At 48.9% G+C, this 27843-nt stretch overlaps 1 protein-coding gene across 1 annotated transcript; it reads right to left on the bottom strand.

Annotated features, from left to right (window-relative positions):
- Nucleotides 1–1277: 1277 nt before the first annotated feature.
- Nucleotides 1278–15498, bottom strand: ZC3H15 (zinc finger CCCH-type containing 15). The gene is made up of 10 exons (XM_079782979.1): nucleotides 15264–15498; nucleotides 10989–11090; nucleotides 10272–10383; nucleotides 9436–9588; nucleotides 8924–9015; nucleotides 6891–7073; nucleotides 5292–5438; nucleotides 5023–5124; nucleotides 3805–3928; nucleotides 1278–2047 (listed from the first exon to the last, which is right to left on the bottom strand). The coding sequence occupies exons 1-10, from the start codon at nucleotides 15336–15338 to the stop codon at nucleotides 1857–1859; spliced, it is 1281 nt and encodes a 426-aa protein (XP_079639105.1). The 5' UTR covers nucleotides 15339–15498; the 3' UTR covers nucleotides 1278–1856.
- Nucleotides 15499–27843: the final 12345 nt, after the last annotated feature.

Genomic DNA, 27843 nt, shown 5'->3' with positions numbered 1-27843 from the left:
ACAGGCCTACTTTATATCCATTTAAAAAAAAACAAAACCCCACACAATTTAAGGTCTAAAGCAGTGATGGGCAACCATTTGAGCTTGGTATGTCAAACTTCGCCAAAAAACTGAGCATAATTCGGGTAGTGTCACTTTGAGGAAAAAACATTATTTCGCAAATGTTTCATCCTCAGGAGCAGCAAATGTTTCATCTTCGGCATGCGGCCGCCTTAGCGGCCGTGTGTCATCAGAAATGGCTATGCGTGTCAGTGCTGACACGCGTGTCATAGGTTCGCCATCACTGTTAAATGGATTCTAACTTTTATGAGCTAATTCTTAGGAAAAGTTTTAGATGGTTTCAAAACGGGAAAAAAGATTGCTTGGGTATAGCTTAGCTTTAGAGAGATTTAAGCTCATTCGATTATTTAAAAACGCTTTATTATTAAAAATGCAATAAATAACATCTGAAACTTTTTCATTAAAAGAATGGACCAATCTTCATAGATACAAACTAGAACTCAGTCTTTTCATATACAAAGTATTCAAGGTGCGTTCATTGTGGATGGGAAATAAAGCTCAGATGTGCCACATTTCCAAGTGGCAATGATAGAACTGAGCAACCAGGCAGTTTCTTTTCTGCCTTTGGTATTACCATTTACCAAGATTTCCAATCACTGTCCTCAGGTTCACAACTCAGAAGCACCCTAACTCTCTATGCAGACCAAGAAACTAGTGCCTAGAGGTTTAGTCGTCACCTCACCGGAGCAGAAATGGGACTCGGGCCCCGGCCGCCTCACACAGAGCTATCATCTCAGCCGCCTGAACACCCGCTTCTATCTGCAAATAGCACAAGTGCCTGTATCTGAAGAGACACTTGCGTGAAAGTACTGAAGAGGTGTCACTGGTACTAAAGATGTCATTGGCATTTCGTGTCCATTTAAATGTTACCCTGATGTTTCAGGGGGCCTCCATGTCAAAGGCTCTCGGCCGAGTTTTGGGGGTTTGTTGACCCTCTTTACAATAATCAAACCCAGCATGCACCTCACTCCCCTCCCCCAAGCTCCACGTGACGCCTAAGCAGCACTCGGCTCACTGCAGATGGCTAAGTCGGCTGCCCACCACCTGCCGCGTCCGCGAGGCTCCGTGCAGCGCCTCAGCTGGAGCACGGCCAGTCCTCGGCTCTGCGAGCAGCAGGGAGAGCGGGGACAGTTCACGGCAACGATATTCCGTTGACACCCTCCAGCTAGAAACGCCAAGAAATCTCTCACAGGAAAACTTAAAAAACAAGGCCCATGTTGGATTTTGATGTACGATGGTCTTTATTTACAACTTTATTGGCAAAAAAGAAGAGGGATACGATTAGAACAGTTCACCACAGGCACTGCAGCTGACGGGTCAGGTTCAGGAAGTTTCACTTTAAAGGTCCACCTACTTCTCCACACACACCCCCCCGAGTCTGCACTGCGCTGCCGGAGGAAGTCAGCACCGCGCAGGTTCCAGGCGGTCTTTAACACATAAACACAGAAACAGAACCACCCACGAGACGGCATTAAATAAAGGGCCCTCAACTGCACGGCGTCCTCGCACTGACACAGGCCAAGGACAGCAGACGCGGGGAGCAGGACAATCGCCCCGAGTGCACAGTTACCACGACGACGGCCTCTGCCCTGAGGCACTGCCTTCGCTACCTGCACTTCCTGGGAGATGGAGCCAGTCGGAGGAAAGACGAGGGAGAGGAGTCCTCTGGAGGCCGGCGAGCCCTCCGAGAGCAGATGGGAGCGGACATCCTGTTGATGGATTCGAGGTGGAAGGAATGGATGCAGTCCATTTCGATTCATGCTGGGCGGGCTGCCGGCTCCACGGACCGGCGGGTGTCATTCCTCCAAGTCCAGTGTGTTCAGCTCCTCTTCCAGCTCGTCCAGGTCCTCCCCGGTGAAGAGGTTCTCGTCCACGGGGACCGCCGCGCCGACCCCGTTCTCCTGGCCCTCCCCGCCGTGGTCCTCTTCTAAGTCGCTCCGCTCGCCGTTCTCAGCCCTGCCTCCCGAGGCTTCGCTCAGTTTGTTTTCTAAAAACAACAATGGCAATCCGTAAGGCCTCGCGACAGAAACCCTGCTCTGTTAGGGACTGACAGTCAGAGGGACACTACACCCCGCCCCCGCCGTCCTACTGCCACGCCAGCAGGAACCACCTGTCGCCTGTCCCGAGCTGAGCTGAGCTGCACCGGCTCGGACCTCAGAGGCACGATTATCCCCCGTAACTCTGCTCCCTCCAGGACCCAGCAATTAGGTTTTAACAGTCAACATCCACGTAACACCAGTATTGTGTTAGAATACATGGCTGTGGAATAAACGTGTATGACGGAAGCACACTTGGCTTTTGGCTTTGCAGAGCCATTAAACCACGGGTGGCAACGCTGGAAACACCTCCCGTCATAACCCGCGAACAAAGGACGTGGGCACCCAGCTCCTCCTCCTTACAGGCTGGACGCGGCCCGGCCTTGCTCAGCGACACCAACACCGACACCGCTCAATGGCCCAGTTGGGACCCAAAGGCTGCAGAAATCCCACCACCACGCCTTGGGGTCATGACCTCGGAAGCCCTTGAGACTGACTGGCCTCAGGCACCTGCTGGCAGCAGGCTCGGGTCCCGGGAGGGCAGCCAGCTTCCCACGTTACACTGGCCTTCCTTTACGGTGACAACAAGCGTCAGCCTTCTCTCTCACTTCCGCCTTGGTAAGCGTTCTTTCTACTTTTCCTCTCACCGCAGCCAGGCCAACCTTCGCCTCGCTCTCGAGTCCTCCCTCAGGGCTCCTTCAGGCTGGAGACGAGGAACGCTAACAGCTCCAAACACCCACCAGCCTCCCTCCGTCCTCCGAGCTGGACGCCTTGCTTGTGCTTCTAGCTCTGGCTTCCACACGGACAGCCTTCACCCCCGTCTCCTCCTCCTCTCCCAGGCCTCTCCCTGTGGCCTGCAGATACCTGGGGCTTTCTCGTACCTAAGAGCCCAGCCCCTGACCATGCCCGTCCTCCCTCCTCACGCACTGCAGGCCGATGAACTCTGGGACCTCTTCCTACAGCCCCTTCCTAACGGCAACTGAGGAGTCATTTCCAAGTCGCCCCACTTGAGTCCCCTGAAACGGGCCCCACCCCGATGCCGTGCTCTGGAAGGTCCTCACCCTGCTGTTGCACCTGGGAATTCCCTCAGCTCATCGCCTTTCAAACCGCTTCCTCCCGCGAGTGTCTACACAGGATCAGGCAATGCCCTTTCCCCTCGTTACAGAGAAACTATTCCGGACGCTAGAGGCAGAAGTGAGCCAGCGAGGCTGCGGGGACAAGTGACAGAAGAAGGGGCCTTGGAGCTGAGCGAGGGACAGGGAGAGAGCGCCCAATGCCAGCTATTTTTTTTTCTTTTTAAAAAATCCTCACTCAGGACGTGTTTATTGATTTCAGAGAGGAAGGGAGAGATCGATGGGCTGCCTCCCCTATGTGCTGTGACGGGGAATCGGAACCCCAACTTTTCCATGTACAGGACGAGGCTCTAACCAACGAAGTCACCCAGCCAGGGCCCAGGGCCACTGCTGACAACCAAAATCTCCGCCTCGGGAGGTCCGTCCCACACGAGGTCCAAACTCATTCCCGTCCCCTTCTAGCTTCGGCTCACGCACCCATTGCTGCAGCCTCCTCTCTCCTCAGGGCTTCTACCATCGGTCAAACCACACACTCACGTTACCAGTCGGTGCCCGTGGGCACCTAGGGTGGTCAAGCCCGGTCTAACCCCTTCGGCAGCTTCCTGGTTCTGAGAGTCACACGCGTTAGCACTTACCATCCTTTTCTGACGTGTACGTGCTGAATCGTTCAAGACTGGCCACAGTGATGCCTGTCTCGTCCACATCTCTTGGGATGTACTGGCTTAGATCTATGTCATTTATGCTCACTGAGTCATCAACCTTTAAAAGTACATGGAAAAGAAAGTGTGACTAGTAAGACCAATTTTCATAACTTATTGTCTTTACCTTAATGCAGTGGTCGGCAAACTCACTAGTCAACAGAGCCAAATATCAACAGGACAACGATTGAAATTTCTTTTGAGCCAAATTTTTTAAACTTAAACTTCTTCTAACGCCACTTCTTCAACATAGACTCGCCCAGGCCATGGTATTTGGTGGAAGAGCCACACTCAAGGGGCCAAAGAGCCGCATGTGGCTCGCGAGCCGCAGTTTGCCGACCACTGCCTTAATGAAACAAAATCATTACTGCTGTCAAGTGAAAACAAATGATTTACTGTCAAACTTTACTTTTTTAAACTTCTTGAAAAAACAGCAATGCCATATTTAAAGCTCCTTCCTCTGACATCATACTCTTACACACAGAATACGATAGTTTTATCTTTCAACTGCAAGACAGAAGCCAGAATTTTATAAACGTACAAAATAGTCAGCTCTCTGCTATTACTAAGCTTGCCTACAACCAAATGAGTGTGCTCTTACCTCCTGCTTCCTACTCTGCACTATTTTTTAATTTAAAATTTTATTTTATTGATTTCTCCCCCTTTTCAGAGAGAGGAGGAGAGAAACACCGGTTGGTGCCTCACACAACACAACCAGGAACTGAACCTGCAACCTTTTGGTACAGGACACGCTCTAACCAACCGAGACACCCAGCCAGGACTGCACTTTTTTTAGTTAGTATTTCTGTCTCGTGGTTTCTTTTTATATAAAATATTAAACAGGAAGTCCCTTTTTCTTTAGAGGGAGAATACAACACCTACTTCCCACAGCTAACACCTAAGCACTGGACTATACAGCAGGCACTTCCCTCGTCCCAGAAAGGAAATATACTTACTGGCTCGTGCGATTCTCACGAGCATCCTGTGATGAGGGAGCGCCTGCCCCCGTTAGGGACGAGGGTGGAGACCAGAGGACAGGTGATTCCCAGGTGAGTCAGGGTCTGAGCAGAGCCCCGGAGGGGGCACTCCTACCCGCGCTGCTCCACCGTCACTCCCTCCGCTCAGCCAGCGAGAGGGGTGCCCGCTGTCTCTTACCTCATCACCGCCTGCGCCCTGCGTGTAGCGGGTATCGTCTGCTTCCTCGTCGTCGTCGTCAACCAGTTCAGGACGGAATTCAAACACCTCACGACCACTGATCTACTCAGACACAGAGACAGGGACTCAGGACAAACGACCACTGATCTACTCAGACACAGAGACAGGGACTCAGGACAGGCTTCAGACACACCCGGTTAGGGCCGGCTCTCGGCCGCACGTGAGATGAACGAGAGGAGGAAGAGCCCGCCTGGGGCCCGGGGACATACCACCAACGCCTTCCCCGCCTTGAAGTCGGCTTTCCTTCTCTCCATGTCCTGCTCCAGCTTGTCGATCTTTTCTTGTCTCTTCCTCTTCTTCCAGGCGAGGAAAGACTCTAGCGTGATCTTGGTGACGTTTGGACCTAGGGCGGCGCGCTGCAAAGAGAGGAGTCACTGCCCCTCCACCCACACAGCCCCTCGTCGCTTTCTCTTCCGGCGAGGAAGCCTCTGCCCGTGGCGGCCACGGAGACATTCCATTTGAAACGGATTTACTTTTATTTCACACGGCAATGAGTGCATCGTTCTGAACTAGGTATCTTGTTGAAACGAAGGCGAGTGAACTTGCCATGAGAAGCTTAATGGAAGTCAATGCTGAGAACAGTAACCGTGGAGAGCACCGAGGCCGTCAGCACCCCTGCGTCCTTCTGTTCCTCAGCGAGGAGGAGAGCAAGCAAAGATGCCCCCTGCTCCTCAGGGCCACCAACCAACCAGCAACCCCTGGGAATACACCCCTGCTGGACGCCCGCCCGTCTCCACCACACCGACCTGCCCCAGTGAGCAGCCCGGCGACGGGCCTCTCCCAGAGGCTACACCCCTCATGCGGGGAACCAGGACACAGCACTCCCAGTACCCCGACTCCAGTCTACGCTTCCTGTCACCGCCTGTCACCTCCATTGGGAGACACCAGCAGCATGTCCATTTAGGAACAAATTATAAAGTCCCAATACTAGACAGGTACACAGTGTAAATTACCCAAGAGGCGCTAAAAGAGATACAGTTTAAGATGCACAGCCTAAAGCTGGTGTTTCCAATCATCTCAACATCTTTCTGTCACATGCAGAGTTGTTTCGGCTAACTCATAGACTGAACTTCTGTGCTGAGCCAGAGACGGCTAACTCATAGACTGAACTTCCGTGCTGAGCCAGAGACGGCAGCTGGAGTGTTTTCAGTAAGCCCCTCTTCCTCTGGAGCCCAGAGATGCTCATCGGTGGAGCCTCCTCCCTTACAACGGGAATGGTTAGCAAAATGGTGAAAAGTAAGACATCAGGGAAACATCAAACACCTCAAGTTCAACTATCTGAATCTCCCCCCCCCCCCATTATGTCTCCTTCATTAAGAAAAAAATAATAAAAAATGAAAACACACACACACTTATTACTGACAGTATTACAGATGCGCCTCTCCACCCACCCAGGCCCTCACCACACTCCTGTTTGCGTCCACAGGCCATGCAGATAAATGTGTCAGTTCTCTGGTTAATCTTTTCCCATCCCTCCACTTCCCTCTCAGATTCATCAATGTGAATATCGACTAAGCATTTTAATGAACTGATAAAACTAACATATCAAATCTTATGGAAACAACTTATTTGACAATCCAGTGGCTAGTACTTAAAAATAATTTCATAATCATAAAATTAATGTCTTAATTGGCTAATGATTATGGCTAGATCTACATATAAAGAAATTTAAAAAGTAAGGCAACTTCAGGGAACGATCCTATTTTTTCCCCTTTCATAACAACATGCTGTTGCCCCCAAGTGGTAAATATTAAAATTTCACAATAAATACTGCCTTTTCTTTTTATGGTGGAAAAGATACTAGTTACCTCTCTTTCAATGAGATCTTCTAATGAAATTTCATCTTCTTTCTCTTCTTTCTTTTTATCTTTTTTCAATACAAATCCAGGAGGAAGTGCATGACGATACATACAAATATCGCCCCCTCCGGGGCACACCCAAAACCAGCCATATTTGTTGTTTTCAATAGCGTCAAGGAAATGCTTGCACACCTACAGAGACAACAGTATTCACAGCAGCAGCTCAGTATAGTCCGTTTCCAAGGTAAATGCGTAAGCACACAGAACAAGTACATTCTTACCCACAACCTTAGGCTACCCCTGCACAGAGCACCCTGTGCACGGAAATGTACGTACGAGTTAACCTCAAAATACTGAACAGTGACTGCTCTTCAAAGAGGACCTGGATAAAACTTCTGTCTTTGACAATGCTGTAAATTCTGAATTATACAAAAGGACTTGCTCCGTTTAGCCTTTGTAAATGTAATCTGAAATCTGATTTTTAAATCAGAGAAAATATAACTGTTATAAGAAATAAAACCAATGATTTTGCTTTGGTTTGACCTAAAAACCAATCCCATGCAGTAATGACATAAGCACGATTTGAATTATGTGAAATTATAGGGCTTTTCGGAACACAAAGCACAGTGACCCTTCAAAACACAAATGGGCCCTGGCCAGTATGGCTCAGTGGGTTGGAGCATTGTCCTGTGTGCCAAATGGTTGCGGGTTTGATTCCAGTCAGGGCAAGTGGGGGAGGCAACTGATTGATGTTTCTCTCTAATTAAAAAAAGAACATAAATGGGTGCAAGATGCAACTATATTGAAGCCTCAGGTCATAAACTTTCCAAATAAGAAGGGAAAATTAACTAATGTGTACATTTCTTTCCTGAACAAATACAACAAGTCTAAGTAAAACTGTTAGAGGATTCCAGGGCAGGAGGACTAGGGAAACTGAGACAGGAAAGTTAAAACAAGGCCAAACAGTGCGGGCAAGCCATCCCCCGCAGCAAGGAGGGAGGGAGGCAGAGAGGGAGGCAGGGGAAGGGGAAAGGGCCGTTTCACTCCCAAAGCAGGGAAGAGCCCACAGCCCCCGCTGGCAAGGTCAAGGGCAGGTGCTTCTGGTGAGTCTGGGAAGGCCACAGTCAACAGGGGCCTGAGACGTCATCTGCACACGAGTCAGCAGAGGAGTCCTGAGACCCACAGAGAGGAGGGTGTACGCCGCCTCGGACCCCAGCCAACCGCTCTTCAGACTAGCGGAGCGTCCGTCTGCGCTCCTGGGCCAGACGGACAGGTTTGCTGGCTGTGCTTTTCCATAAAGGTGCATGCTCTAATTGCCTGAACACACTGGCTTTTCACTCGCTGTCAAGGCCCCTCGTACAAATTCAGTTACGTGAGAAGACAAGGATCGAGGCTGGGGACACCCTCTCCCGCGGGCTCAGGGGCTGTCCTGTCCGGGAACACCTCTCTGGTGGCCGGGGCAGGGGCCTCCAACAGAAGCAGCACTCAGAACTTTCCTAGCACACGCGAGGCTGCCCGTGACTGCGCGGCAGGTAAACACTGTGGGCGTGAACGCAGGGTCTGAGAAATAAGGCACCCGTTTTAAAAAGCACATTTCCTGCAACACTAGAGCATTAGCACTTACTCCAAACTTCATATGTAACACTATTTGCACCGGGTGCTTTAAAAACTCTCCCTATCAAGATAGAATTATCAGTTAAGTGGATTAGTTTAACATTCGCCATCCATTCTTTTTGCAAAAAAGTAGGAAGAGAACTGTTACTGGCATATGTGCCGGTGCCACCCATGTCTGAGAAGAAAGGCCACTCAGAAAAGGACTGAAGGACGCAGCCACAGGTTCTCAAAGGCGACTTCTGAACAAGAATTTAACTCTATAACCTACACGTGTCCATTCCCAAAACAAAGCTCAACCCCCCCCCCCCCCCAATCTTTATGAAAAGACCCAGTAACATAACGAATAATCCAACCCAAAACAGCAGCAAACACCTTGCCACATGATTGTCCCTAAAGATAAATCCACTCAATTCAAGAAAAGAACATACTATTTGCGTTTTGGGCTTTTTCTTTTCCGCCTCACCGTGCTTCTTGTTCACCACTTCTTCCAGCTTTTTCTCATCCCAGTTTTCCATAGTATCTAAAAAGAAGGAAACGGAGACTAAGTACTGTGTCTTTATCTGCTGTTCCCCAAACACACTGCCCGCCTCCGTGGACAGGAAGGCTGTCTTACAGCACTTGTGACAATGTATTTTCTTCAGACACCAGAGGTAAGCATCAACAGTGTGAGATTATTCACCCAAACCCTAAGCAGGCAGGCACATGAGAAGGCAGTACTGTAAGAAAAGCTGAGAGACAAATCCAAAAGAAGGAACTGGTTTTTAATCATCCTCATTTGCTTAATCAAAGGGCATCATGTAATCAATTCCGATTTTATGAAAACAAACAAAAAAATGTTATTCTTTACAGTCTACTAATACTGAAATACTCAAGTTACTAAATATTCTTAGTGACTACAAACCCAGAGACACTGATCTTGAGGAAAACGTTTTAAAAATACCTTTCTCAAGTTCTTCATCTCGTGCATCAATGTAAACACTCCGCTTCTCGCCCTTCCTCTCCAGAGTGAGGTCGTGGGAGAACTTGCACTTGTCCCCCTTCGTGCACTGCCCTTGCTTGAAGAAGGCGCACACCACAGACTTGGGGTCGGCACCTGTGCAAACGGCACATGGATGTGTAATTCGCTCTGCCAGGTCCTAAAGCACAGCTTCTAGGTGAGATAAACTACTTCTGTTAACTTGTTATTTCCTACTCACTGATGTGAGAGGAAAACACCACCTATGGGGGGTTAGTATGACATTTTTCTCAAGTTCTTCTATTGCATTTTATATATATTTTGTTTCTTTTATTACCAAAAACAAAACAAAAAAAGAACAACAACAACAAAAAACACCCCAAAACCAACCAAACAAAAACAACCACCAAGGGGGCCCAGGAGATGGGGAACCGCACACTTAAGTTACTCCACAATCACGTGTCCAGCTGCAGTTCATGAGGCGGGAGGCAGAGAACGTAAGTGGAGGTACACTGCCAAGAGTGCGGGCCTCGCAGTTAGAGCCCTAGTTTGCCTTGTGTACTACCAAAGACTGGGAGCTATAAAGCAACTAAATCATTAATTTTGCCTTAAGTTGGGGGGCTAATGGCTGGAGTAAATGTTGTACAATGACACAGTTGTGCACATATGTAAAGTCACTGATAGATAATGATGACAAACAGAGTATCATTTTCATAGCAGATACAATCAGCTTATGATCTGAATATATATCAAAACAAATTAAGAGCTTCAAACATGAACCATACTAGATAAAAATAATACTTGTGAAATGTAAAGTTTACCTTTACTTATTTTTTGAGCAGCAACTACAGGTTTGAACAGCTCATTTAGCTCTTGCAGTTCTTTCTTCTTGTCATCTTTCTTTAATTTCTTTTCAGCTTCACTCTGTGCTACCTATAATATTCCCAGGTAACAAACATTTGATTTCATGTAATTGTTTTCACTGCCCAGTGACATGTAACATTAACATTAATATCAGTTTTACAATGCCTTTCAGAATATATTAAGCGGTGTGGTTAAACTGGGAAACAAAACTGCTAAATGTTGTGACAGTTACTTTCCTATAACTCATGCACTGCAAGTGGAAATCTGAAGTGCTGCCATCTCTGTGGAAAGCGACCAGGCCAATTTATTAAAGCTAGAACCCATTTCCCTTAATCTAGACGTGTGCCTCCAAACACACCACACCACAGAGACGCACACATGCCTGAGAGAACATACACACAGGACACGTCCTGCAGAACTGTTCTTCGTTAGAAAGGGACTCCACGTGCAAACCCAGCGATCACTGTGAGCAGTGAGGATGAGCATGTGCAGCCAGTGTGGCCTTAGACGAAGTTAAGAGCCGTCTCAGAACGGCTCGAGGGAGATCTGAGAGGCACTGCTGAGCAACCTGGACCCGATGCAGAGAGGTTTGTAGAGTAGGACTCTGGTCGGAAACATAATACCAAATATCTTCAACTGTGAATGAAGAAAATGCAGACATTTAAATTCTGTACCTGGCGTGGATTCTGCTGACCAAACTTAACCTGATGAGTGACAGCCTTGATAAACTTCTGCTGCTTTGCTCCCTTCTTGTTCTTTAGACCGAAAGTTTTGTCCTAAATGAAAAGAGAGTATAAAATATCTTAGCCATTTATACTTAAAAGTATAATTTACTTAAAAGTAGTAATTTCTTATCTACTTTTCCAGTCATATCTGAAACCATTCTTTCCTTTACTTATGGGTAAGAAACGTAGTCTTTCTTATGCTATTCACAGAGGCAAACACTAAAACATCAGGTCAAGGCACCATGTGACTCAGAACGCCACCAGGACTCCACCACCAATAGGGATTGCAGCCACACCCGGCCACCTGCACCCCATGGCCGCTTTCCTGCGCTATAGCAAGTGCAGAGTTGCTACTAGAACGAGAAGCCCTACAATACGTCTAGGAAATGCTTGGTTAATAGGGTTAATTCTAAGCAAAAAACAGCAAGAGCCTTACCAGGGGAGACAGCAGGCACAATTTCAAAACTTGCTCTGCCTCTAGTGCATTTTCCTCACGGGATCCTGAAGAACTATGTACTGTTTTGAACACATTTTTGTAAATACTGCCTAAGAAGACACATTAAGTTCTAGACTGGTTTTTTGGGTCATTGTCCTCTCAAAACAATTATATTTAAAGAACTCAAACTACTGAGAAGTATTCATTCCTAGCTGTTGCTAAAATGGAAATAGTAAAATTGAGCATACCTAATTAAAGAGCAACATGTTACTTAAATCTGGAATATTAACATAGTAATCTGGGAAAACTATTAAAAGGAATAGTAGTATTTACTATGGAATGCTCACTACGTGCAAGGCACTAATCAAATCTTTGGCTACCTATTCACATGTAATAAGTATGTAGCACAGAAACATGTAGAAGCCACTGCCTCATGTCCCCAGAGCTGGCACCGGGTGCGGGGACGTGAGCCTCATGCAAGTCCCTGACGCTGCAAGTCCCCACCCACCGGCGCCTGCTGCGCACGCAGCCTCCTGCTGATCGGTTGTTACAAGTGAAGGCATCACAACCATTTGCATATTAGCTCTTTATTATATAGATCACACTCTGTAATTGTAGCTACTGAAACTTAAAAATGTCCAATTCTTTTGAAGTAACATCCTATATAATCAAACCCTAATATGCAAATTGACCAAACGGCGGAATGACTGGTCGCTATGACACGCACTGACCACCAGGGGGCAGACGCTCAACGTAGGAGCTGCCCCTGGTGGCAGTGCACTCCCACAGGGGGAGCACCGCTCGGCCAAAAGCTGGGCTTGTGGCTGGTGAGTGCAGCGGCAGTGGGGGGAGCCTCTCCCGCTTCTGCTGCAGGCAGGAGGTAAGGAGCGAGGGGTCCTGGACTGTGAGAGCCCAGGACTGCGAGAGGGATGTCTGACTCCAGGGGGAGTGGGTCCTGGACTGCAGGAGGGCACAGGCCAGGCTGAGGGACTCCCCCTCCAGTGCACGATTTTCATGCACCGGGCCTCTAATCTGTAATAATAAAAGCGTAATATGCTAATTAGACTGAACGTCCTTTCGGATGAAGCCAGGGCTGTGAGGGAAGCCGGTACTGGCAGCCGGGGGAAGGAAGGCCTACTCTTGCACGAAATTTGTGCATTGGGCCTCTAGCTGTTAATAAGGACAGGCTGTCCAGTATGGCGCTTTAAGGCAGGGGTGGGGAACGTCGGGCCCGTGGGCTGTAGAAGGCCCTTGAAATCATTTGGTCTGGCCCTGCCAAGGCACCAGGGTGAGTTAATACAATGTTTGACCAAATATTTTTAAGCTGATAATTTTCTATGGCACAAGAAAGATGTTATCAATACCCAAATGGCCCTTATTCCACCCCTGCTTTAAGAGCATAAGCTCTGAAGTCAGACGGCTCACAGTCTATTCCCAAACAGAACTTCTTTGCCAGTCTTATCTGTAAAGCGGGTCTCACACTAGCCTGGGATTGCCGAGTCACCAGGTTTACCACCAGAGGAAGCACACCTCAGAGAACCGCACGGACTCTGGAGCAGAAGTGCTGGTCTGAACCCTCGCCTGTCACTTGGCATCTCACCCTCGGGCAGGCTGTTTAACCTGTGCCTGCTTCCTCAAGTTAAAGTCGGTGATAATACGTACCCCACCGAGAAAGAAAGAAAGAAATGCGCTGTGTAAGACACCAGACGGCTGGCTTCTCTCCTCTCCATTCCCCAAACACTGAGAACCCAGTCAGGCCACCAAGTGTTAACTCTTAAGCGACAGGTGATGTCATAACTAAGGCATATTTGGCTCCACGCAAAGTGCTTGTTGTTTCCACCGTGAAAATCTACTTCCCAGAAACACCTACTTAGGTTACCCGGCCAGCTGGTCGACAACAAGTTTTCTGAATACCACAGGGGGGCTGTGGGATACCAACACCTCCTCTTGAAAACAGGCTTTCTCCCAGTTTCTTGGTTTAGGACAGACCTTACCTAAACTTAACCTGGATTTGGGAGGGGGGGAACACAATCACGGTTAAGATAAAACCAGGGAGATAAGATCCCAAAGGTTAGGTTAAAGGAAAGAAACTGTGTTTCAGACTTGGTCATTTGAATACAAGGAGTTTAGAAACAGGTAGTCATTCTAAGAGAAGGAGGGCTCCCTGAGAGCCTTAACACCCAGTGAGTGAATTCGGTTGTGAATTCGATTTTATTTAAAACCAAGCCCCTTCCTCTCCAGGGTAATCCTGCTTCTGGTTCAGGCAGCTTCCGCTCCTATAAGGGAGCTCTACTTTGCATCACGGCCAACCAGGTTAATGCAAACTCAGTCAAGGACGACGACAGAATGCCATCCCTGAATGCCGCGGGGTACCCAGCACTGTTACCACCAGAGCACCCTCCCTGGGGTGCCCCTAAGTGCCCGAGCCGGGCTGGGCTGCTGCGCGAGTCCTCAGGGTACAAACAGGCAGTGAGAACACAGGTGCCCGGCCGCGCGGCTCAGGGACTGAGCGCCGACCTATGACCCAGGAGGTCACCGTCTGGTTCCCAGGCAGGGCGCCTGCTGGGTTGCGGGCTCCATCCCCAGTGTGGGGTGCGCAGGAGGCAGCCAATCAATGCTTCTCTCTCCTCATTGATGTCTCTATCCCTCTCCCTTCCTCTCTCTGAACACACACACACACACACACACACACACAACACATATTCAAAATAAAAAATACAGATGCTACCTCAGATTTGGAACGTGGCCAAAGTTACTAGAACTCGTCGTAAACACGCTAATTAAATCACATCGGCAGAACTTATTAAAAACAAAAATCACTTATAAACGCCTCATTTCAAGGCCCCGGAAATGCATTTTGGTCGTGTTCCAACAAGAAGGAACTATCTATAGCGCCCCTGCAAAAGGCTATCCATCAGTCGGACGTACTTGATGCAAAAAGAAGAAGAAAAGGCCGTGGCTCTCCCCAATTACATCCAAACCACACGAGAAACGACTTCTTTTCATTGTGAGGAGGAGCCCCGGCAGGAACCTGGGGAAGAGACACCCTTTGGGGTGGAGGGGGGGGGGGGTGCGGACTCTTTCCAGGAATCTCTCCGACACGGCCGCTGGGAGACACACGTCACCCACTGCAGGGCGTCCCCTGCGCCCCGGGTCACAGGGCGGCGGGGCCAGGCCCTCACCCCACGCGCGGGCACCACGCCCTCGGCGCCTAGCGCGCGGCGGCCCCGGACCCCGGACCCCGGCCCCTCGTCGTCCCGGCGTCCCCCGCTTCCCTCGGGCTCCAAACGCGCGCAGCCAGCGCCAGGCGCCCCGGGAGAGGCCCCGCCCTGCACGGGCCTCGAAGCCGGTCGGCGGTGAAGGGGGAACAGCACGCAGCAGTCCCCGGGGGCTCGGAAGAGGCCCCTGGTTCTGGGCGATGGGAAGGGGCGCGGGGCGCGGCAGGGCCGGCCTCCCCCAGCGTCGGGCCCGGGCAGGGCCGGCGTGTTTTCCTAAACCCCAGCCCAGAAGCTCGTCCCACCCGGAGAGCTAGGGAAGGAGCACCCCGCGCAGGCCCGGAGGGCGGCAGGGGGAGGTGTCGCTCGCCCCGGGGTGGGCGGAGGCGGAGGCCGGGAGCGGGCGCGCCCGCGTCACGATGGCGATGAGATGCGGCGAGTCCTCGGGAGCAGGGCCTGGGCGGTGGGCGCCCGGGGCCGAGGGGGGGACACGTGGCCCGACCGCGCCCGGGCGCCGGGGACCGGAGGCTGCTCCCCTCGGGCCCGGCGCGAGTGGGGGAGGGGCGCGCTCACCTCGATAATCTTCTCCTTCTTCTTCTGCTCCGCTTTCTTGCTGCCCCCGGCCTGGGCCTGCTTCTTGGGGGGCATGGCGGAGGCAGGTGGCACCGGCCAGACCGGGGCGCAGCTGGACACCGTCCGGGGACCCGGCCCCGCGCGCGGCAGGAGGGGGAGACGCGGGCCGCCGTCGCCGCCGCGCCGCACGTAAAGCGAGGCGCGCGCTCGCCGCCGCAACGCGGCCTTTGCGACAGGTCGGCGCGGCAGAGCATTGTGGGGAGGGAGGGCCGGCGCCCGGAAGCGGAGGTGCGCATGCGCCGTGGCCGCAGCGGGCCCGGCGTGCGTCGGGATAGGACGTGGGAAAAGGACGGCGCGTCCCCACGTGACGTCGCCGAGGCCCCTGGCCCTTCCGGGGCGGCGGCGAGCCCGAGGCGGAAGCTCGGTGAGCGAGTCCTCCCTCCGCGCGCGTTCCCTTCCGCTGGGGACGGGTCACCCCTCGGTCCGTCTTCGCCTCGGGTGGCGGCGGAGGGGAGGGCCGCCGGGGCCGTCCTCGACCTGCGTGGCCCCCGGGCCACCTCCGCACCCCGCGGCTGCTGGGACGGCCGGCACCCAGGGGCCTGCTCCTGCCCGGGTGGGCGGGGCCGGCCGGCGGGCCCCGTTCCTGCGGAGGGATTTGAAGAAATGTAAAAAGTTTATTTTATCTTTATTGTTGAGAGTATTACAGATGCCCCTTTTTTATCCCATCGACCCCCTCTCCTCCCCCCACCCCCACCCTCACCCCCTCTCCAGGCCTCCACCTCACTGTTGTCTGTGCCTATGGGCTGTGCTTACAGGCATATAAAGTCTTTGGTTAATTCCCCCCCCCCTTGTCTTTAACTTTTGCCAATACAATTATAATAATTATAATGTGTCTTGGTGTGCGTCTCTCTGGAATTATATTATTTGGATTTTTTTTTTCTTCCCCAATGTCTGGGGAGTTTTCATGAATTTCATTTAATGAGGTGTACCCCTTTCTCTCTTTTCCTTCTTTGGGGACCTGTATTATGCATATGTGGTAATAAGTCTCTTAAGCCACCTTTACTCTTTTCCATTCTTCGCTTTTTGCTTTTTCGATGGGATGAATCCCACTGCCGAGAAGTATACTGGTATGTTCCAGCAAAAGAACAAGCTAAAACTCCAGAAACAGACGAATAAAATGGAGACAGGTGATTAACCTAGTAAAGAATTGAAAGTCATGGTCATAAAGATGCTCGCTGAGGTCGGGAGAATAATGCATGAACAAAGTGAGAATTTTAATAATGAGATAGAAAACATATAAGAAAATACCAAGCAAATCACAGAGTTGAAGAATGCAACAACTGAGCTAAACAATTGCGCAGAAGGCGTCCGCATCACATTACATAAGGCAGGAGAGACGATAAGTAAAAAGCTTGTTTTTTTTGGAGCGTGCCAGGGGTGGTCGCCCAGAGAAGGAGGCATTTGAATTCCTTTGACATATTCTCAGATTACTTTTAGGTTTTTGGAAAGTGCCTACAGCTTCCTAAGATCCCCCGTGTTACGGGAAATTAAGCCAACCTGGTTTGCGGGTGAAGAGCCTTCTCAGCAGCCTTCACTGAGTGCCTCCCAAGTCCAGGAACAGCTTGGCCCAGTTACCACAGCGACACAGAGGCAGGCGTCCTCGCTCTTTGCATTTTGAGCGGAAACCCAGAAGGAAGAACCGCGCCCCGAGTTACGTTATAGACGCTGAACCAGGGCGGTCTGACTTCGCAGTCCCGAGGCCCATCGCTAACATCACAGAAGCAGATCCTGTTAGAAAAGATACTTGATGAATGCGTGGGGCCCGTTCATATTCACACAAACCGAAATGCCATTTTTTAAAAACGTACACTGCTTGGCTGTTATTTTTGATTATTGTTTGAACTGTTTCTGTTAGGAAGCATGGTGGAGCCAAGACTCGCCTTTCTAGAAAGAGTTTTTAATCTTTTTTATCTGTTTGCATAAGGAGAATGAGTCCTCTGAATTAGTACAATTGATTGTATGCTTAACTATGTACATAAGATAATGCCAAGGAATCCTGTGTGTGTGTGTGTGTGTGTTGCTATCTCTCTGTATCTGTGTCTATATAAGAACTTCATCTGGGCAGGTTGATGGACACCCTTTTCTTTTTTTCCTTTCCTTTCCTTTCCTTCCTTCCTTCCTTCCTTCCTTCCTTCCTTCCTTCCTTCCTTCCTTCCTTCCTTTCTTTTTTTAGTTATTTACTTACTTCCTTTTTTATCTTTCGTTATTTTTGTAGCTGTTCTTGTCTGAGGACAGACCCAGCCTGCTCCCCTCTGTTCAGTACTATAATCTATTGGATTCTTGGGGATCCTCTCCTTTAAGACTTCCTGTAGGGGTGGAATGTGTTTGCTTTAACTTCCTCTTTTTAGTGCTACCAAAGATATACTTTGCTTCCCCCCTTTTTTAAAGTTTTATTGGTAGTCATTATCATGAAACTGGTGAATCATAAGGAACAACTATAGGGAAATTACAGATAATCTGGAATCTCATAATAGTTGCCTGTTTCATAGTTCTTAACTCCCTTCTACCTCCGACCTTTGCTTTTGCTTCTGGCCTGACGTTGTTTGGGTGCTCTCTCTCTTCGAACAGGAATTTATACATTTACAGCAATTTTATAGGGGACACCGGTGGGCCTTCACAGCTGGCACTTATCAGCCCTTTTCCCCCACAGCAGGCTGCTCTCAGCTGTAAAAAAAGGCTAGATAAGAAGTATCTACACTGCCCTAGCTGGTTTTGCTCAGTGGATAGAGCATCGGCCTGCGGACTGAGGGGTCCCAGGTTCGATTCCAGCCAGGGGCACATGCCCGGGTTGCGGGCTCGATCCCCAGTGGGGGGCATGTGGGAGGCGGCTAATCAATGATTCCCTCTCATCATTGATGTTTCTCTCTCCCTCTCCTTTCCTCTCTGAAATCAATAAAAGTATATTTTTAAAAAAGAGTAGTATCTACACTAAAAGATAAATATGAAAATTGACCATGCCTCCACAATGCCCACAGCCAAGCAGTAATGAGTATGCAAATAGACCCAACAAACATGGCAGATTAATTTGCATACACAGGCGCAGAGCGGCCAGGCGGGGTTCCTGCTATGCGGGGGAGGGCAGGGGGTGGAGGGAGCTATAGGAGCGGCGCTCTGGCCGGAGTGGAGAAGACTGAAGGCTCCGGGAAGAGCGAAGACAGAAGGCGGCGGCCAGAGCGAAGGCCTGGGTCCCGGGTGCCAGAGGAAAACCAGTGCTGGCAGCCAGGGGAAGGAAGGCCTATTGCACGAATCTTTGTGCAAGGGGCCTCTAATTAAAACATAGGACTTTATTTACATACTCTAGGACAGGCGTCCTCAACCTACGGCCCGCGGGCCACATGCGGGTGTTTTTGCCGTTTTGTTTTTTTACTTCAAAGTAAGATGTGCAGTGTGCATAGGAATTTGTTCATAATTTTTTTTAAACTATAGTCCGGCCCTCAAACGGTCTGAGGGACAGTGAACTGGCCCCTGTTTAAAAAGTTTGAGGACCCCTGTATTAAACTATGGTTACACCATTGCCACTTAAGCCTAAGGCTTTGAACCTCAAAGGGATGAAACAAGACTAGGAATCGTTCAGTTTTCAGGTCATTGGAAGAATGCGTGCATTACCCGTCCAGTGCTGGCAGGCCATTGCTGCATCTGCATGAGGCTTATTTACCGTGTTTCCTGTTACCACTCGCTGCCTTTGTTTTCTTAGCCTGATGTCCCAGGCTCCCCAAGATCCTGGATTTCCTAAGATTTCCAGGATTCCTTAGATTTTGTGAGCAATATTTCCAATAAGTTCTTGTTTTACTTAAGTTAGTCTTGCTTTTAGTTGTTTGCAACTAAGGACTGTTATGGGATGAATGATGTACCTTCTTTCCCTCCTTCCCCATAATTCCTGTGTCGAAGCACTAATTCCAGTGCCTCAGTATATGACTGTCTTAGGGGACAGGGCCTTTAAAGAGATGATTACGTTAAAGTGAGGCTGTTAGGTGGTCTCTAATCTGACTGGTATCCTTATATGAAGAAATTTGGACACAGAGACGTTACAGATGCCTTGACACAGCAAGAAAGCATTCATCTGCAAGCCAAGGAGAGAGGCCTCAGAAGAAACACCCGGCTGACCCTGCCCTTCATCTGGGAGTTCTAGCCTCCAAAACTATCTATAATAATAAAAGCATAATATGCTAATTAGACCGGACGTCCTTCTGGACGATCTTCCGGACAAAGCCAGGGCTGCAAGGGAAGCCCGGGTCCCTGGTGCCTGAGGGAAGCCGGTGCAGGCAGCGGGGGGAAGGAAAGCCTATTCTTACACGAATTTCGTGCACCGGGCCTCTAGAAAGAATATAAATTCCTATTGTGTTGACATAAGAATGTCTAGACCTGTAGAGAAGTTTTATAAACATTTATTTGAGTCAAACAGGTACGGCTGGAAGCAAGATCTCCACAGACTGAGAAAAGTGCTTCTCGGCTTGGCATTTGCAGGTTCTTCACGCCTGTGGAATTAAGAAGGGCTCATTGGGAGCTTGCAGGGAGGTGGGATAAAGCCAGGCAGGGGTTGGGTCACAGAGGAGTGAACAAGATTGGGTGCTCTCTTGAGGGTGGTTTCAGTTCTGAGGGGTCTGAAAAGAGGCATTTCAAAGGTGTGTTAACCTATGTGTACGAAAACCGTTTTTGCTTAAGGGACAGATAAACCTTTTGCTAAAGAACTTGTATACTTCGGGCATTACTACCCACCATGAACTTCCCAGTTAGGAACTTATAATCGTGAGGTAGCTTTTTGAAGAACCCCGTTTTTGTATTCACCAGGCCTTGCTCCTTCAGATTACTACTTGTTCTGATAGATGGCACACGCACTTTCTGAGCAGCACTTCAAAACATATGAAGAAGTGGAAAATTGGGTCTCTGAATGGTTTGCCTCAAAACAAGAAAAATTCTATTGGGACGGTATCCACAAATTACCTGAAAGATGGGGGAAATGTGTAGCTAGTGATGGATATTACTCTGAATAAAGCATTTTTGATGTTTCTCTTGAAATTATTGTGTTTTCTTTGATTACAAAATCCGATACACCTAGTAAAGACAAGACCAATTTGACTGGTTATGTAAGTTGCTGATCCGTTTGATGGATTGAGGCAGAGTATATATTAGAAAGTGTTTTGATTTAAACATTGAATGCTTCAAAATGCTTCTGACATGTAGGCAATTTCCTTCGAGACATTTTTCCAAAATAATAAACTATTACAAAAGATTTGTCAGTGTTTTAGTAGAGCATGTATAATGTCTTCTAACTTGTCAGTTTGAGTTTCAATTCTGTAAACCGTCACTTCAAACTACTGACAAACTTTTCTTAAATTGGTGATTTACATGGGTGACTTAACTGTTCCTATTTGAAATACTTCTTGGTGCTATTATGATAATAGTTATGGCATTTGTCAAGAAACCAAGATGTATAATTTCCAAATATTTCTTGCTTCAGTGAAGCTAAAAAGATTTTCCATGATTCCTGTCAATCATGCCATTTCTCTACTAATAGCTTTCTAATGGTTCCCATATCCCTTTGAATTCAATACAAGGATCCCATGCTTCAGCCCAGTAATGTCTGCTTGTCCCATCCCTCACCTCCACCTACCACTCTCTACTGCCTTAGAGCTTTTCATAAATAGTCTTATGTATACAACCCCGAATAAAAACTAGTCTACCTTCCATCTAGGTTTCGTGAATAGAAACTTAGGTGAGTCGTCTTTGATTCCTCCTTCAACCTACAAATCTAGTCACGACCTAGTGACGCCACCTCTTAAGTTTCTGAGAAATGATGGCCTTCCTGCCACACTGCCTTCCTTTAGGGCCACACCTCTTGCTTGGGCTATTGCAAGAACCACTTGTTCCCAGTTTCAAGCTTTCTCCCTCACATCTGTCCTTAAAAAGTTAGTAGGTTGCTAGCAATTTTTAGCTAGCGGACCATCAAACATGAACAAAGGAGAAAGAAGCAGAAATGGATAAAGTATGTTTTATAAAGTGTTTTATGTACATTCCAAATAACATGGGAATGTTTGTGTAAAAAATAGTCATAAACCAAGTGCTTAATTTTTCTGTTATGCAAGCTAATTTCCTACTTTTCCAGATCAGATTTTGGAGTCAGAAATATGTGGGTTAAATATCATGACTTTCCCTTTTAGAAGTGAATTTAGGCCAATTGCCGAATACCTCTAAGCTTCAGTTTCCTTATACATAAACGAGAAATAATTGTGCTGTCTGCAGCTGATAGGACGATTGGAAGAATGAAATGATAGGACCCATGCGAATCACGCGGAGTGGCGCATGGTAAGCACATAATTAGTGTATGTGACGGTACAATCCAGGTCAGTGTAAAGTTACTTCCTAAAGAAACTCACTAAGAAATGTTAAGAATGTAACATCTGGAGATGGGTGGCTGGATGTGGGAGCTGAGGGGGAAATGAGACAGTAGGAGAGAACTGGTGTTGAGGCTGGGCAAAGATCACTGGTGGTGCCCGGTGGGTTACACTGGCAATGCAGGAAGTGTGGGCAGGGAAGGGGTAAGGTATCCAGCTTTGGCTTTGTGGACTTTGGGCTGCTAGTGGCACATGCACGCGGAGAAACCCAATGGCATGTGGGTATTCGACTTGGAAACTCGGGAGAGACTTGTGAGCATATGGTGTCAATGAGCATAGACAACTTTGAGGGGCATTATACAGAGGAAAAAATAGGGATTGGGGGATATTTAAAATACACATACAGAAAAAGGAGGGAACGTGAGACACGGCAACTGTGGCAGGGTCGCTGAGGGTAATTTTGACTTCAAGGTGGCTGGAAAATGTGGCTACTCGTTCAGAGTGATTAAGGAATGATGGCTGAGAACGAAGCGGAGAGTTTTCCCCCATTTGCTTGGTAAGAGGATACTTGGTTTGGTATTTACCTTATCTGTTGAAGATGAATTTAATAAAAGCCTCTGTGCCAAGATGTGACCACCCAGACCCATCTTGGGAATTTTCCAGCAATAATGGGGATGCACTATATGTCACTAAGTGCCAAGGTTCCACAATAAAGGACACAATTAATAGATGAGATGTCTTTAATTAGTGGGTTCCTCAGTCCTCCTGATGCCACCTCACCTGCTTACAATGGAATGGGGTTTGTAATGGGGTGTTGGGGTTGCAGTGAATGGGAAGTGAGCGATGCAGAGAAGGGCATGCACATTGGTAAAAGGTTTACTTGTGCTCTGGGCTTGGAGTAACACTTTGTGATCTTTAATGCAGCAAAATCAGAAAATACTCCAAAAGTTATGGGAGAGATCAGTCTCTTCATGCAATAGGTTATTCTGGAATTTCTGGAGGGGGCAAATGGTCACTAGCAATCATATTCTCTGAAATAAGAAAAGTAGGAAGTGTACTCTGACAAATTTATTTATGTCTCATGCGGGCATAGAGACAGAACATTTGAAATTGAAATAGTCCTAAAAGCATCTGTGACTCATAGATGATAAGTATATGTCATCAGTGTACACAAGGGGATGTGGAACTATGGTAGGTACATGACTTCTCACCCCGGGAGGCAGAGAGAGGGCCTTAGAGCAGGTGCTGCTTGAGTGAATATAGGAGTTTACCAAGCAGAGGGGAGAGCAGTGGGTATTCCAGGCAGAGACAACAGCATGTGCAAATATATGAATGCTTGAGAGTAGGCGACATTTTCAGGGAATGACAATTTGGTGAAGATGCATTGAGACAGTGACAAGAGGTGAAGCTAAAAGCACTTTAGGATCAGATTTTAAAGAGTCTTATAAGTCATTTTAAAGGATTTGGGCTTTAAACCGAAGTTATTAGTAAGCCAGTGAAGGTTTTTTATAGAGATACAAGAGGCCTGGTGCATGAAATTCATGCACGAAGGGGTGTCCCTCAGCCCAGCCTGCACCCTCTCCAATCCAGGACCCCTCGAAGGATGTCTGACTGCCCGTTTAGGCCCGATCCTGATAGGATTGGGCCTAAACAGGCAGTTGGACATCCCTCTCACAATCCAGGACTGCTGGCTCCCAACTACTCGCCTGCCTGCCTTCCTGATTGCCCCTAACCGCTTCTGCCTGCCAGCCTGATCACCCCCTAACCACTCCCCTGCCAGCCTGATTGATGCCTAACTGCTCCCCTGCCAGCCTTATTGCCCCTAACTGCCCTCCCCTGCCAGCCTGGTCACCCCTAACAGCCCTCCCCTGCCAGCCTGGTCACCCCTAACTGCCCACCCCTAACTGGTCCCCCCGCCAACTGCTCTCCCCTGCAGGCCTGGGTCCCCCCAACTGCCCTTTTCTGCAGGCCTTGTCGCCCCCAACTTCCCTCCTCTGCTGGCCTGGTCACCCCTAACTGCCCTCCCCTGCAGGCTTGATCGCCCCCAGCTGCCCTCCCTTGCAGGCCTGTTCCCCCCAACTGCTCTCCCCTCCTGGCCTGATTGCCCACAACTGCCCTCCCTTGCAGGCTTGGTCCCTCCCAAATGCCCTCCCCTGCTGGCCATCTTGTGGCAGCCATCTTGTGTGTGGGAGTGACAGTCAATTTGCATATTACTCTTTTGTTAGATAGGATAGAGGCCTGGTGCACGGGTGGGGGCCGGCTGGTTTGCCCTCAAGGGAGTCCTGGATCAGGGTGGGTGTTTCCTTGGGGCGTAGGGTGGCCTGGGCTAGGGGCCTGTGGTGGTTTGCAGGCCAGTCACGCCCCCTGGCAACCCAAGCAGAGGCCCTGGTATCTGGGATTTATTTATCTTCTTTAATTGAAACTTTGTAGCCTTGAGCAGAGGCCAGGGCCGGCCAGGGCAGGTGGAAAGCTTAGCTTCCTCCATCACCAGGGGCAACCCAAGCCTCTGGCTGGCTCCAGCTCCGTGGCTGCTGCCATTTTTGTTGGGATTTACTTATCTTCTATAATTGAAACTTTATAGCCTTGAGCGGAGGCCAGGGCGGGCGGAAAGCTTGGCTTCCTCCATCGCTGGGGGCAACCCAAGCCTCCTGCTCTCTCCAGCTCTGTGGCCACCGCCATATTTGTTGGATTAATTTGCATACTCACTCCTGATTGGCTGGTGGGCATGGCTTGTGGGTGTAGCGGAGGTATGGTCAATTTGCATGTTTCTCTTTTATTAGCTATGATGTGATCTCTAATAGATGTGTTCATCAAGACATGTCCGACAGAAGATAAATTAGGAAGAGGAGAGACAAGACAGACAGATCAGGTAGTAGGCCGCAGCAGTCGTTTAGAAATGATAGCCTGTGCACCGCCAGTGATGAGAGGAAGCACACTGAGAGCTTAGGAGGGATCAACAGTGAGGATAAATCCATAGTGAAGGATGGAGAGGTGCGGGGAGGAGGGATTGATTATATCTTATGTTTCCTGCCTTGGTAACTGGGTTGAAGAAAATTGGGAGCGAGGAGAGAGGAAACAGGAGTTGGTTTTGGTTCGGCTGAGTTAGCTTTCCAGGTGATGTATGACAGGAGGCTTAAAATTCAACTAGGTTTTGGAAGAGAGGTCAGGACTAGAATAATAGATGAATATATTAAACAGCAGAGCTGGTACGTGGAACCACGGGAGTCGTTGAGAGCACCCAGGAGCGTGACTAGGGTGAGAGTGTCAGAGGACTGAGGTCAGACCCTAAGTAATGCTGACGTTCAGGGAATGACATGTAGAAATCCGTGGCGACGTGAAAACATGCACAAATCAGTACATATGTTCTCTTCACCATGTAGAGCCTAACTCCTCTCAAGCGTGGGGTGGACTTAGTGGCTCACTCGCAACAGATAAAATTAAAGTAGAAGTGGCAGCCCAGCCGGATGTAGCTCAGCGGTTGAGCATCCACCCAGGATCCAAGAGGTCACAGATTCGATTGCCAGTCAGGGCACATGCCTGCGTTGCAGGCTTGATCCCCAGTAGGGGGCGGGCAGGACACAGCCAATCAATGATTCCCTCTCATCATTGATGTTTCTACATCTCTCCCCATGCCTTCCTCTCTGAAATCAATAAACATATTTTTAAAAGAAGTGGCAGAGTACAATTCCGGAGACCAGGGAATAAAAAGTGCACGGCTTTTCTGTCTCTACCTTTACTTGATCGGGGGAATGCCACGGAGACCCTCAGATGCCTGTGGAGAGACCGTGCCGTGACGAGCTGGGACACCGTGAGAAGCTGGAAGGGCCTGAGGCAGTCACGAGAGTGGATCCTCCGCCTCAGTCACGCCTGTGGGTGCCCGCAGCCCAGGCCGTGTCTAGACTGCAGCCTCATCAGAGATTCTGAGCCCGAGGCAGGGTTGTATCTAAGGATTGGGGTGCACTTAGTTTAAACTGAATCCTTCTTAAGTTGTTGGCAGGTAAACTGCAATTCAAACAGCAGCTGAGCTCATGCAGAGATACTATCCCAGATCAACGTAGGAGTCACAGAAATGTTCTCTTCAGAACATCCTTCCCAAACTGTAATTATCACAATACGTATCGCCAGTAATGAAAGGGAAGCTCACCAAACACCCCAAGGGTGCGCGTGACCTTCAGTGTGGAAGCCAGAGAATAGTTTTCATCTCTTTTTCTTCCTGTTAAGAAGAATGATATTCTTTCCACCTCTCGCTTCTACAGTCGGCACCAACTTCACCTACAGGGAAGTCATGTGCAGCAGTTTTTTAAATGCTTATCAACTAAGTTTGGCTCTGTTAAAAGATGACAGCGGTTGAGTTCTGTGGGAGTGAGGGGGTTGGGGGGAGGAGACAGTGATGGAAGCGCATGCCATCGTCCCTCCTCCCCTTCCTGTTGGTTCCGCAACTAAAACAGCGCATTGCAGAGGGGCAGGGAGGTTACGACTGTGATGCAGGTTTGAAGACCTAAAGGAGATACCGCAGTGCGCTTCATTTTGTTTTGCTGCCTTTTAGAGCGTATGGATGCCGGCTGAGTAAGGCATGCCCGTGTTTTTAGTTGAATGGTGAACGTAGACATGAAGCAGTTCCTGTACAACATGGTAAACGCTGGGACAGAGGTCTGCAGTGTTCTGAAACTAGAGTGCCAGGAACTCTACCTCAGAGCGACAGGAAGTGTAATCCCATATAATAAAAGACTGATATGCAAATGGACTAAACAGCGGAATGGCCAGTAAGCGGGGCCAGCAAGCAGGCCACACCAGGCCAGCCAAGTTGGGTGCCAGGGGCAGAGGGAGGGGATGGCGATGGGTGCAGGGTGGCGGTGACTCATGGTGGCAGAGGGGTGATGGGGGCCGGGGCCGGCCACTCGCCAGCCAGTGCTGTCCCCTGATTGGCCTGCTGGTCGCCTCCCGCAGAGGGCAGGGCTGGAGCTGCCCCCTGGTGGTCAGTGTGCTCCCACAGAGGGAGTGCTGCTCAGCCACAAGCTGGGAGCCTCTTCCACCTTCACAGCAGTGCCAAGAATGTCCAACTGCGGGACCAGGCCTAAGCCGTCAGTTGGACATCCCCCGAGGGCTCCCAGACTGTGAGAGGGCACAGGCTGGGCTGAAGGACCCCCCTCCCCCGCCCTGAGTGCACACATTTTCGTGTACCAGGCCTCTAGTATGTAGGCCTTACTGTTGCGGAAATATGTTGACATAGTAAAAAGTAAATTAAGAACAAAGCCTTCTTCCAAAAATCAGACCCAAAAAATGCAAGGATGCTAAGTGCAAACTCAATCAAGTAGGCAGGTAATTAAAAAACAAAATGCAAGAATGGTGAGAGAACAGATCAGGTGGCCTAGTACCAACAGGCATTAGGGGGACATAACAAGAAGGGCATGGGTAGCTCCCCAAAGTATTTTTTTTGTTGTTTTTTAATTTAATAAATCTTTATTGTTCAGATTATTACAATTGTTCCTCTTTTTTCCTCACATAGCTCCCCTCCACCTGGTTCCCATCCCACCCTCTGTCCTTACCTCCCCCCCACTGTCCTCATCCATAGGTGTACGATTTTTGTCCAGTCTCTTCCCGCACCCCCCACACCCCTTTCCCTCTGAGAGTTGTCAGTCCACTCCCTTTCTATGCCCCTGATTCTATTATATTCACCAGTTTATTCTGTACATCATATTTTTAATTCACTTGATTTTTAGATTCACTTGTTGATAGATATGTATTTGTTGTTCATAATTTTTATCTTTACCTTTTTCTTCTTCTTCCTCTTCTTAAAGAATACCTTTCAGCATTTCATATAATACTGGATTGGTGTTGATGAACTCCTTTAGCTTTTTCTTATCTGCGAAGCTCTTTAGCTGACCTTCAATTCTGAATGTCAGCTTGGCTGGGTAGAGTACTCTTGGTTGTAGGTTCTTGCTATTCATCACTTTGATTATTTCTTGCCACTCCCGTCTGGCCTGCATAGTTTCTGTTGAGAAATCAGCTGACAATCATATGGGTGCTCCCTTGTAGGTAATTAACTGTTTTTCTCTTGCTGCTTTTAATATTCTCTCTTTGTCTTTTGCTCTTGGCATTTTAATTATGATGTGTCTTGGTGTGGTCCTCTTTGGATTCCTTTTATTTGGGGTTCTGTGGCTATCTCCCGGCGTAGACACAGCTGATCC

This window comes from Cnephaeus nilssonii, assembly GCF_951640355.1.
Source record: "Cnephaeus nilssonii genome assembly, chromosome: 10".
Lineage (NCBI taxonomy): Eukaryota > Metazoa > Chordata > Mammalia > Chiroptera > Vespertilionidae > Cnephaeus > Cnephaeus nilssonii.
The sequence above is the reverse complement of the archived record's forward strand: the minus strand, read 5'-3'. Positions and strand labels throughout refer to the sequence as shown.